Raw genomic sequence first — 11,904 nt, 5'->3', positions numbered from 1 at the left:
TGAATCATTCGAAAATGGACACCAAACACATCACAGATAATATAATTCACATGATCCATTCAACAAAGTTTGGTACAATAAATTATTACACATCATTTCTTCCCTTGTGTCCCTTGCTTAAGATTGTGCCGTATCCATGGAGCATCCTCATCATTTAACCTAATGCTTGGATCAGTTTTCACTTTGAAGGGCGGAATTTCACCAAACATATTATAATCTTCTGACATGTCTGTCTTGTCCTCCACTCCCACGATGTTTCTTTTCCCTGAAAGAACAATGTGGTGCTTTGGATCATCGCATGATGTACTCGTTTTCTTATCTTTCGTTTTCCTCGATTTGCTACTCATGTCCTTCACATAGAAAACCTGAGCGACATCTTTGGCTAGGATGAATGGTTCATCAAGGTAACCAAGATTGTTGAAATCCACCATTGTCATTCCGTATTGCTCGTCCACCTTTACCCCACCTCATGTTAGCTTGAACCATTTGCACCGGAACAAAGGGACCTTAAAGGAGGGTCCATAGTCAAGTTCCCATATCTCCTCTATGTAACCATAATATGTGACCTTTTGCCCATTCTCGGTCGCTGCATCAAAGCGGACACCACTGTTTTAGTTGCTGCTCTTTTTATCTTGGGCGATCGTGTAAAATGTATTCCCATTTATCTCGTACCCTTGGAAAGTCATTATAGTCGAAGATGGTGTCTTGGCCAACATGTACAGCTGATCTCCAACATCATTGTCATTCATTAAATGTTTTCGCAACTAACCGCCGAAAGTCTCCATGTGGGCCTTTGTAATCCAGGATTCAGGCTTCCCCGGGTTGTTCGAGCGTAAAATATTCTTGTGTTTCTCGAAGTACGGAGCCACCAAGCTGGAATTTTGCAGAACTGTGTGGTGTGCTTCGGTCATAGAATGGCCGTCCATACATATCGTTGATTTCCTTCCGATCGTGCCTTTTCCACTTAGTCTCCCCTCGTGCCACGATTGAGGAACACCAATCGGCTTAAGGTCAGGAACATAGTCAACACAAAACTCAATTACCTCCTCATGTCCATAGCCCTTGGCGATGCTTCCTTCTGGCCTAGCATGGTTATGAACATATTTCTTTAATACTCCCATGAACCTCTCAAAGGGGAACACATTGTGTAGAAATACAGGACCGAGAATGGAAATCTCTTTGACTAGGTGAACCAGGAGGTGCGTCATAATATTGAAGAAGGATGGTGGGAACACCAACTCGAAACTGACAAGACATTGGACCACATCGTTATGTAACCGTGGTAGATCTTCTGGATTGATTACCTTCTGAGAGATTGCATTGAGGAATGCACATAGCTTCACAATGGCTACTCGAACATTTTCCGGTAGGAGCCCCCTCAAAGCAATCGGAAGCAATTGCGTCATAATCACGTGGCAGTCGTGAGACTTCGGGTTTTGGAACTTTTTGTCCGCCATATTTATTATTCCCTTTATATTCGACGAGAAGTCAGACGGGACCTTCATACTGCTCAGGCATTCAAAAAAGATGACCTTCTCTTCTTTGGTAAGAGCGTAGCTAGCACGACCTTGAAACCGTTACGGATGCCGGTCTTCTGGGTCTTTCAAACGTTGGTCCTGCCGTGCTTCCTTTGTATCATTTGTCTTCCCATACACGCCCAAGAATCTTAGCAGTTTCACGCAAATATTCTTCATAACATGCATCACGTCGATTGCAGAGCGGACATCTAGGACTTTCCAATATTCTAGCTCCCAAAATATAGATTTCTTCTTCCACATGGGTGCGTGCCCGTCAACTCCCTGCGGAACTGATTGTCCGCCAGGACCCTTTCCAAAGATGACTTTCAAATCCTTGACCATATCAAATACATCAGCACTAGTACGTTTCGCAGGCTTCGGCCGGTGATCTGCCTTGCTGTTGAAATGCTTGCCTTTCTTTCTTAAGTTATGATGTCGGGGAAGAAATCGATGATGCCCCAGGTACACGTTCTTCTTACAATTACCCAAATATATACTTTCAGTATCATGTAAGAAGTGCGTGCATGCATTGTATCCCTTATTTGTCTGCCCCGAAAGGTTACTAAGAGCAGGCCAATCATTGATGGTTACGAAAAGCAACGCTCGTTGGTCAAATTCCTCTTCTTTGTGTTCATCCCACACACGTACACCAGGTCTGCCCCACAACTGTAAAAGTTCATCAACTAATGGCCTTAGGTACACATTGATGTCGTTGCTGGGTTGCTTCGGACCTTGGATGAGCACTGGCATCATAATGAACTTCCGCTTCATGCACAACCAAGGAGGAAGGTTGTAGATGCATAGAGTCACAAGCCAGGTGCTATGGCTGGAGCTCTGCTCGCCAAAAGGATTCATGCCATCTGTACTTAGACCAAATCTTATGTTCCTTGCGTCAGCTGCAAAATCTTTGAACTCTCTGTCGATCTTTCTCCATTGCGTTCCATCAGCGGGGTGTCTCAACTCCCCGTCCGACTTACGGTCCTCTTTGTGCCATCGCAACAACTTGGCATGCTCTTTGTTCATGAACTGACGTTTCAACCGTGGTATTATAGGAGCATACCACATCACCTTGGCGGGAACCCTCTTCCTGGGTTTCTCGCCCTCAACATCGTCACCAGGGTCATCTCCTCTGATCTTATAACGTAATGCAGTGCATACCGGGCATTCATTCAAATTCTCGTAATCACCGCGGTAGAGGATGCAGTCATTAATGCATGCATGTATCTTCTGAACCTCTAAACCTAGAGGGTAGACAACCTTCTTTAATTCGTACGTACTGGCGGACAACTCGTTATTCTTTGGAAACATATTCTTCAACATTTTCAGCAAATTTTCAAATCCTGAGTCAGCTACACCTTCCTGTGCCTTCCATTTCAGCAAATCCAGTGTGCAGCCCAGCTTTTTCAGACCATTATCGCATCCTGGGTACATCGACTTTTTGTGATCCTCTAACATGCGATCCAAATTCTCCCTCTCCTTTTCAGTTTCGTAGCATCTCCGTGCATCAGCAATGGTCCGACCAAGATCATCAGCGGGCTCATCACGTGTCTCTTCTTCACCTTCCCCTTCACCTTCCCCTTCTGCTTCCCCTCCTTCAGCATCCTCCATGAAAGTATCACCGAAATGATCAGGATAGTTGTCATCGATATCATCCCCTTCTTCATCTTCTTCCATTCTAACCCCTCTTTCTCCATGCTTGGTCCAACAATTATAGCTTGGCATGAAACCGTGCCGAAGCAGGTGCACGTGAACGACTCTTGAGGAAGAGTAACCCTTCTGATTTTTACAGTCAGCACATGGACATATAACAAAACCCCCCTGCTTGTTCGCATTAGCCACTGCGAGGAAATCATTCAAACCCATAATGAACTCGCCCGAGAGTCGGTTACCGTACATCCATTGCCGATTCATCTGCATTATTATTATATAAAGTATATAATTAACCATCATGCATTTGTTAAACTAACTAGCTAGAAATAATAGAAATTAAACAATGAACTACACACATGCATATTTTATCAATGACACATGAAAGGTTCAAGTTGCTAACCGTGATCGAGGAGGAAAAATAAATGAGAAATCTTAAGTGTGGCTCGGACACTTCATATCATGTTTGTTTCATGCTCTCGCGCATTTCATCGAACACCTTTTATGCATAAGAGGATCCAAGCCAAACCCACCACCCCTTGTGAATAGAAGTGGCACACCAAGTTGCTAAGTGAAGTGTGCTGAAGTGCATTTATAGGGGTGGGCCTTTAGTCCCGGTTGGCCTGGCCAACCGCGACTAAAGGTCCTCAGGCCAGCCCCTCCCGTCCACCAGCTGTCGACCGAGCCCGCTGGGCCCAGACCTTCGGTCGCGGTTCGCCTCCCGAACCGCGACTAAAGGCCCATTAGTCGCGGTTCGGACATTTTGGGGACTAAAGGGGTCGTATGGAAGCCCCTTTTTCTACCAGTGGTCGTACTGGAAAAAAATCAGTATGTATGTTATTCTTATCATACACCTTCCTCTAGAAAACTGTCACGGCAAACTAGCAATAATTTCTTTTTTTGCTGTTCCTGGAGGTGAGTGCATAATTTTATTGTGCTTGTGACAATAGCAATTTTTCCTCGAACCACCATCTATATAGTGAGGCGCAATGATTTAGTATGTCCATATGAACTAATACGATGCATATCCACTCCTTTTTAATCTGTGAGGTAAATGTCACGGTTAGCTGAATATGGCCAAACTCCTTTTAGATGCAGGAACCAGAAAACAAGGCTCGTCACAGAAAAACAACCTCTAAATTAAGCATTTAAATTATAAGTACAGTACGGATTTTAATCTGAATTCAGTATTAAAATAGTAAATCTATTTGTGAAGTCCATTCCTTGGTGATCACCCAGAGATATATGGAAACTTCATGATATGTGCATGCATTGGTCTGTAGAACTCTTATGCATAAGCATTCACACTGAAATTGCTTTTTCCAAAACTTAAAAAAGAACTTTTCTCAACTGGAGGTTAAGATTATCAAGGAAAGCCAGCGACAAAAAAACATGGTTACATACATCTATGTATTGTCCATGTACATCTAGATTGTTTATATGTTATAGGATAACTCCTCATATTTGAGGTTGTACTGATTTCTTTAAGGAAATGTGCATTATCAATCTCTTTCTGCGTACAATCAAGTTGTCTAGATGGTTATTTGTAAAATACTGCAACCTCGACGCTGCCAGACCAGGTGCTAAAAACAATGCCTGATTTTATCACGGTTCAGCCACTCCTAGTACGGCGACGAGGCACAAACGCACCGCGAGTTGTTCATCGGGAACTGGTACATTGTCTTGGCGCGTACGTCGTACTGTGGTCTCTCCAATTCCTGTGAAGTTTATGTTGATTGCAAGAAAAGGTATGTGACTTATCTGTGTAAGCTAATATTATAAATATATGAGTGATTCATGGCCTCATGGGGAACTATGTTTTTGCTTGGTTGTGTAAGACATGCATCAAATAATATTTCTCAGATTTAAATCCCATGTTGCTGTGAATTTGTTACAGATTCAGATTTTTGTCTAGAATCTTTTCTGAAATCAAATTATAGCTCAGCTTATCTCTCCCTTCTGAAATCATTTCTAAGATTTGAAGTCGTTGTGAATTATATATAGATTTGCCAGCGAGACAAGCAAGGACAACGAACCGAGGATAGGTGCCACTGATTTTCCGTACATTGGCTGCTGGAGAAGGACCACGGGCCCCTAATGTGAGCTGCATAAACGCTGCCATGTACTGGTATCAACGGTGACGGAGGCGGTGTCGGTGATGGTCACAGACATCCAAGAGTTCATGCCCTACGAGGGTCACAACGTCACAGGGAACTTCATAGACATCGTCCACCATGGCATTTTCTGGTCCTCCTCTGACAACCTGGCATCGACCTCATGGTACAGCGCCATCTTCATAAGCGCTTGATTTATGTTTGGGTTGTTTTAGTTGGGATATGCGAGATTGATTGCAGGTCAAGTGAAACTGTGAACTCCTTGTGGGATATGCGGCTTGTGGTACTTTGTTGGGTGCAAATACATGTGTTTATGAGCAGAATTAGTCACACATTTTAAAGTTCAGGATATCATGCTTATGAGCAAAAGGTTTCTTAGTATGGATCAGTTCTGTAGTGATTTTGTTAGAAATAAATTCAGTTACATTTGGTCATGAGATTTTTCTTTGTTGTGTCATGAGAACTTACTTACTGTAGCTAATTCTCCATGAGAACTTGCAGACCTTACTTATATTATGGTATATGCTTGAATTCAGCATACAATCTTTCATTCTATTGATCTCAGAACTGCGACCAATTGTCTTTTATTCGTTTTGTTATTAAAAACTTCCATCAAATATTATTAGAATTATTCTCCTGCTTATGCAGAAATTGCATCATGTATATATCCATTCTGCTACTCATTAATCCCACATGCGCATTAACCAATAGGAATGCACTAGGCTAGTAGCTACATCGCACTAATTAGTTCTGGGAACTTAACACGTAGTTGTATGTCTGTATCTCTACTGGAAGCACATGATCTATATTCATAGGACTCGCATGTGGTCATAAGTGAACACCTTCTCTTATATTTTACCTGAAGTGCATTCATGGTAAATAGAACCGAAGAAGGTTATTGAGGAGAATATATAAGATTCAGCAACTTGCCTATCTTTTCTGTGTTTCTCCGTCTGCTTGGACCCATTCACATATGCAATCTGACTGTCGATTAGTAAGATTTTTTTAGTCATGCAATATCTTTGCACTTGAAGTGATTGGGTAAGCTAATTTACAGTTTGTATATGTGCCAATTATAGGTTGCCTTCATCTATACAAGTGGCAACTATCTTATTTCAGTCATTGTTGTAACCTCTAGCCATGCATAATCCTGGTCGTCCGTGGTTGGTTTCTCCTTTTCCCACTATGCATGCAAAAGGAGAAAAATAAATGCAATATGCAAAAATGGCGCGGCAAAGTGAACCTTGATGGTAGCGATGCCAGCTGAACTCAAGCACGTGGTCATAGTGACGACATCTCAGCGAAAATCCCAGGTGAAGCTAAATGCGCACACGCGGATAAAACCTTCCTGCCCAGATAACGCCTCCTCAGATAGACCCTGCGCCAGGCACCCCAATCGGCAACAGAAAATAAAAACCTAGTAAAAAATTGCTTGATAATAATTCTTTGTATGTGACCTGAGAGATTATTATTTAATGGAATTTAGAATTTATATTTTTTTGTCCTGTTCATAATGTTTGCCGAGTGTCTCGTAAAAAACACTCGGCAAAGCTGGATGCCACGTGGCACCGCCGTCTCTGTCTCCATCTGTCTCTTTACTCTTTTTTGCCGAGCACACGGATTCGACACTCGGTAAAGACTTTGCCACGTGCACGACGTAAAAACTAGGCAAAGAGCCCTTTGCTGGTTTGTTCTATGCCGACACGGTTTGCTGACTGTTTGCTCTCGGCAAAGCCATTGCCGAGTGTCCCGGACACACGGCAAGCCGTCTGTTTCCCGTAGTGAGTAGTCCAAAGTGTGTTCTTCATTATCTAGACAAATCAACAATCCATAGGAGGAAACCTATGTATAAATGAAAGACTGGAAAAGGAACGGCTCTATACTACGTTTAGACCTTTTTGTGAAAAGCCATATTTATTTTGAATCGACCTTTGAAAACCTTTCAAAAACAGCGGTTTGAAACAAAATAGTACCACTACCAACTTCATTGTCATCATTCTCCACAGAGGTATATCCTAGAGTTATAACCTTAATATTTCGCCTACTCTTAATTAAGATCTTAATCTTCCTAATCCAAATCTCCAAGAAGATCATTACTGATAATTCATCGATTAATCTAAGCATAGCTTTACTGATAAACCTATCATACTCCAATCATAATCTGATCATTGTGACTCCATGACGGTGCAGCCTCAAGTATAATCCAACTGGTCACTGATACCCAAACCAACCCAACCCACAATCAATCTTTGCGAAAATAGTTAAACTACAATGCTAACCAAGTGTGGCTTTTGCCTAGTTATGCCCATGACCACGGGCATAGCTATTCGAATAGTTTTTACACTCTGCAGAGATTGTGTAACTTTACCCACAACATGATACCACATGTCATTCAATGCTTAATGAGCACACTTCCAAAGGTGTACAGGCCGGGTGTTCACAACAAAACTGTTCGACTACCTATTCCCGACACCACCTATCGTTGGGTCAACTACGCATGTGCACAGTCAAGGGTATATTCCCGATAGGTTATTGGCTATGGTGAAACTTTACCCTTCCCCTCGGATGGTGTTTCATTGGGTCGACCGTTGGTAAACCACTTACCAAGGTATGTGCTCCATCAGACTAGCTGCCTTCGTGACTATCTTCCACAGGGATTTGTGCAATCCCGTTCCTAGATACCTTACCGAGCCAAGCCATACCCATAAAGGCCTGTGGTTGTTTGGTAAGAACTGGGATAGGTGGCACTAAGGCTTGGTCCTAAACCAACTCGGGCAAGACTAGCAATCCATCGGAACAACACAACTTCGTCCATACTTCGCAAGGTTTAAATCATCACCACACACAACAATCATTAATCAACCTATCATTTCTGCCTGAATCAACCACCAAATAACACAACAACTCCTGTCCACGTTAGTTGACAGAAATTACTAAATCTGTTCCTAAATATAAGATGTCATATATTTTGGAACAGAGGTAGTACTTTACTTTGCAAAATACCGTTTTGGCATTCTTCGTCTATTTTTTTATGACCTTGGTATTGTTCAACTTATGATTATCTTAGACCACAAAATGCCATGCCACATCGCATTGAAAGCGCAGATTAAGACGCAGTTGAGCACAATGAAAGTGCAGATCAGAGACCAGCAAGCAAGATCTACTTGCCAGCTAATAGTACTAGAAACATGCATATATATAGTAACATTAGTAGTACAAGCACGAAGAAATGACGTAACAACTAGATTATTAAAGCTAGCTAGAAACATAGACCAAGCTACATACACATCTGTACGATTCAAGGCTAGCTCAAGCATATGCTATCTGAGGGATTCAAATCATCCGCCGTACGTTGTTCAACGGGGTTAAGTCTTCTTACCAAGGAAAACATCAGTTAGGACGGTTTTGGACTGGAGCGAGGTCTTGAGAATCTCCACACCCTGTTACGGAACAATTGACAGTTCCATAAAGAAAATTGTAGAAAATGCATGTGTATTGGGAGACAGTGGTAGATGATGCACGGTCTCACCTCCTTGTACCCGAGCTGCACAATCCTCTCCTGGAGCGCACCTAGGTCCCTCACCGCGATGGTGTTGAGCAGCGCAATGCTGGAGATGTTTGACATGGGAAATATCTTTAGGTCGTCTGTCACGGTGTAAGTCACCATGCCGCCCTGCACTAACCCTTTCGCTTCTTGGGTCAAATGCTCGGACGACACATACTGGGAATCACCAAACATCTGGGTTCCACACATCGGGCACTGAGCACCTCTCTCTTCCGTCACGTAGTTGCGGCTGCTGGAGTAGGTATAGCCGCCCCATCCGAAGAATCTTTTCATGGCCGGGGACAGCTCCGGCAAGCGGAAGAAAGATCTGTTGGACTTCGCCGCACGGGGTAGCACGGTAGGAGTTAGAATGGCGTCCTTGGCAGCGCCGGGCTGGACGTAGGGGTCATCAAGCTTCTCAATGCTGGTGTAGAGGTTGCCGATGCAGCCAACCATGGACTCATTTCCCAGGTGCTTCAGGACGTTGCTGGTCGGCATGGCGAGGAGGGAGAAGAGGAAGTCGACAGCGTCCTTGTGGGCCTCCGCGAACACCACGCGTGGGCATGGCGGGCGGGAATCGACGAGGAGCTTCATGGTGATGAGCGTCGCTGCCATCTTGGAGATCAACAACCACCTATTTTCTCATGTTAAGTTGACTACTTGGTGGATGGAATGGTCGATTTTATATATGGCGTGGCCAGCACTTGGATGATACAGTGATATGCTACATCACATCATAATATTTTGTTCTCATATCTTTATATATACTAATTTGAGTCTCCATACGAAAAATCATACTAATCCAATTCATCAAGAAATCCCCCGATTAGGAAAACTCTACGGAAAAAAATCAATTCAAACCCATGTAAAAAATGAGTCCTGAGAACGAAAAAAGAAATCAACTCCTCCTATATCAGTTTTTTAGAAGACAATAATATTGTTCCTATTGTATGAGAGCTCCGTGACTTGAAATATGTACATATTGTATCGCCACGATTAAGTTCATTAATGCTGTGAAGTCTTAGATTTGAATGCGCAGGTGCCTACGATATCATTGGTCTTTTCTCACTATATAGATGACTATGCTATCTTTGCACGAGACAACTATGCATTATTTATTGAGTATATTTCATCTGTGGTCACTTATCTTGAACGTTGCGCCCAAATTGGTCTTTATACATAGAAAACCCCACATCGGGACACCACAAAGAAGGATGAACAACGTAGATATTCCATAGATGCTGACCTGCGCATCGGTCGGCCACATGGCGAGTGGGGCGTTTTTGGCCCTAGAGGCAGCACAAGCTCACGAACACCTGGACCCCCAAAAAATTTGAACATTCCAAAAATTCTAGTAAATTTTTTTTGGCTCGTCAGGTTATCCTCGGTGTCCAGCCCCCTTAGCCAATTATAAGGGAGAATATATAAATAAAAATCACTCATTAAGTTCTGGTTCTTCCAACACATTCAAATGGAGTAGAATCATATATGCTGGTCTAATTAATTAAGAAGAAATGATGGTAAATCACTACAGAAAATTTACCGTCACCAATAATATTGTGATGCTTTGTAGAAAAATATGGATGCGGATCTCTCTCTCTCTTAAAAAATAAGCCTTTACCTGCTGGTCCTTCCACCCTAACGTTAACCTTGGTCACTAGATTATTCTTTAAGCTTTCTTGGTCAGACAATAGAGTGAGAACATGATTCCCATGGAAATAATACTGGCAAGGCCTCAGGGTCTCTAAGATTCTCTAATTGTGTCCAACACGTGCACGCAAGCATATATACTCTATCTCCAAAATGGCAGACACATCGCACATGCATGCATGCATAATTAGGCGAATGTACTCTTGGAACGCTATACATTGATTTTATCTCTGAGTTAATGAAATTAATCTTCACCATCATTATCTAGTCCCATGAAAAAATGGTGATCTTTTTTATCTCAGTTACTGCATTTAATCTAAATTGTTATAATCCTGTCCCACCAAAATGAACATTGTAGATCTCTTAGTTTTCTGTTGATCATCATGGGTGTTTTTTCTTATCATTAATGTGGTTCATTAAATCTCTCATGTTCTTCATATATGTAGATTTGATGTAGTAGTTTATCATTCTCTCTTCTTGTTTAATATGCTCCTTTGCATTTCTCAATCGGGCTATATGATACTACTCAAGTTGAATTTTAGGGAAAAGATATAATAAATGAATGATTTTCTTTGTAATATGGCCATCTGTCTTCATTCCACACACAATACATTCTCGGCAAATATGCTCAAGCATAAAAAAAACTATACCGCCTTTATTCCTTGCCGTTGTAATTTGCATGGGACTTATGTGCACAATATAGCATGAAGGAATGGTGGAGGATACGATTCCCTTGCAAATTGCAAGCAATGGCAAGGCCCAGTGATGGCTCAAGTCTTTTGCATTCAAATTTTGTCCAACTTTTTTTTTGCGGCAACAAAGATATTTTTATTCATGAACAAAGGTCAGGTTTACAAGATCTCTCTGGAACGAGGGAAGATATGTTGTGGGATAGAGCCTTCCCAGGTGCCGAGCATGCCATTACAATGGCCTAGATGTGCCAAAGCATGGGCTGCACAGGTGCTATCTCTATTGGAGAAACCGAATAAAACTTCAGGCAAGAGCTAAACTAGATCCTTAATTTCAGAGATCACAAAACAAAGGCTGGAGGGGTTCCTGGAGGCTTGATTCAGTGCAACAGAGAGGACTGCATAGTCAGTTTCCACAATCACTTTGCCGTGAAGGAAGGGCCTACAGGCTCTAAGTCCAGGAAGGCAAGCATGGTCTTCGGCTTCTTCGGCTTCAGCCGACAAAGGGAGAGAGGCGATACCGGAGATTAAGATTGCACCAGTAGTGTCCAACTCTTCATATTTGATAATGAACTACATGTATTTTAATGTGAATTCACGTTCCTTTAGATAAAATTAATAAAATGAAATTACAAAATATGCTATATATGTGAGAGAGTATCATAAATATCTTGCGACTACATAAGTTAGAATAATAATACACCAATTTCTTTTTGTTATGACATTTGGTTCGTATTCATATT

At 42.2% G+C, this 11,904-nt stretch overlaps 1 protein-coding gene across 1 annotated transcript; it reads right to left on the bottom strand.

The window, feature by feature from the left end:
• Positions 1-8,456: 8,456 nt before the first annotated feature.
• Positions 8,457-9,451, bottom strand: LOC124649659. The gene is made up of 2 exons (XM_047189251.1): positions 8,808-9,451; positions 8,457-8,718 (listed from the first exon to the last, which is right to left on the bottom strand). Exons 1-2 carry the CDS (start codon positions 9,435-9,437, stop codon positions 8,644-8,646), a joined length of 705 nt encoding a protein of 234 aa, XP_047045207.1. The 5' UTR covers positions 9,438-9,451; the 3' UTR covers positions 8,457-8,643.
• Between the last annotated feature and the right edge of the window lie 2,453 nt (positions 9,452-11,904).

Source organism: Lolium rigidum, chromosome 4 (assembly GCF_022539505.1).
Source record: "Lolium rigidum isolate FL_2022 chromosome 4, APGP_CSIRO_Lrig_0.1, whole genome shotgun sequence".
Classification (NCBI taxonomy): Eukaryota; Viridiplantae; Streptophyta; class Magnoliopsida; order Poales; family Poaceae; genus Lolium; species Lolium rigidum.
Note: the sequence above shows the minus strand (reverse complement) of the source record. Positions and strands in the feature narration are given on the sequence as shown.

What these genes read in the sequence shown, in the direction of transcription:
- LOC124649659 (XM_047189251.1), bottom strand. Translation starts at nt 9,437, where the DNA reads ATGGCAGCGACGCTCATCACCATGAAGCTCCTCGTCGATTCCCGCCCG. An exon ending in TGCAGCTCGGGTACAAGGAG is followed by an intron (nt 8,719 to 8,807) that starts GTGAGACCGTGC and finishes GTTCCGTAACAG; the next exon opens with GGTGTGGAGATTCTCAAGAC.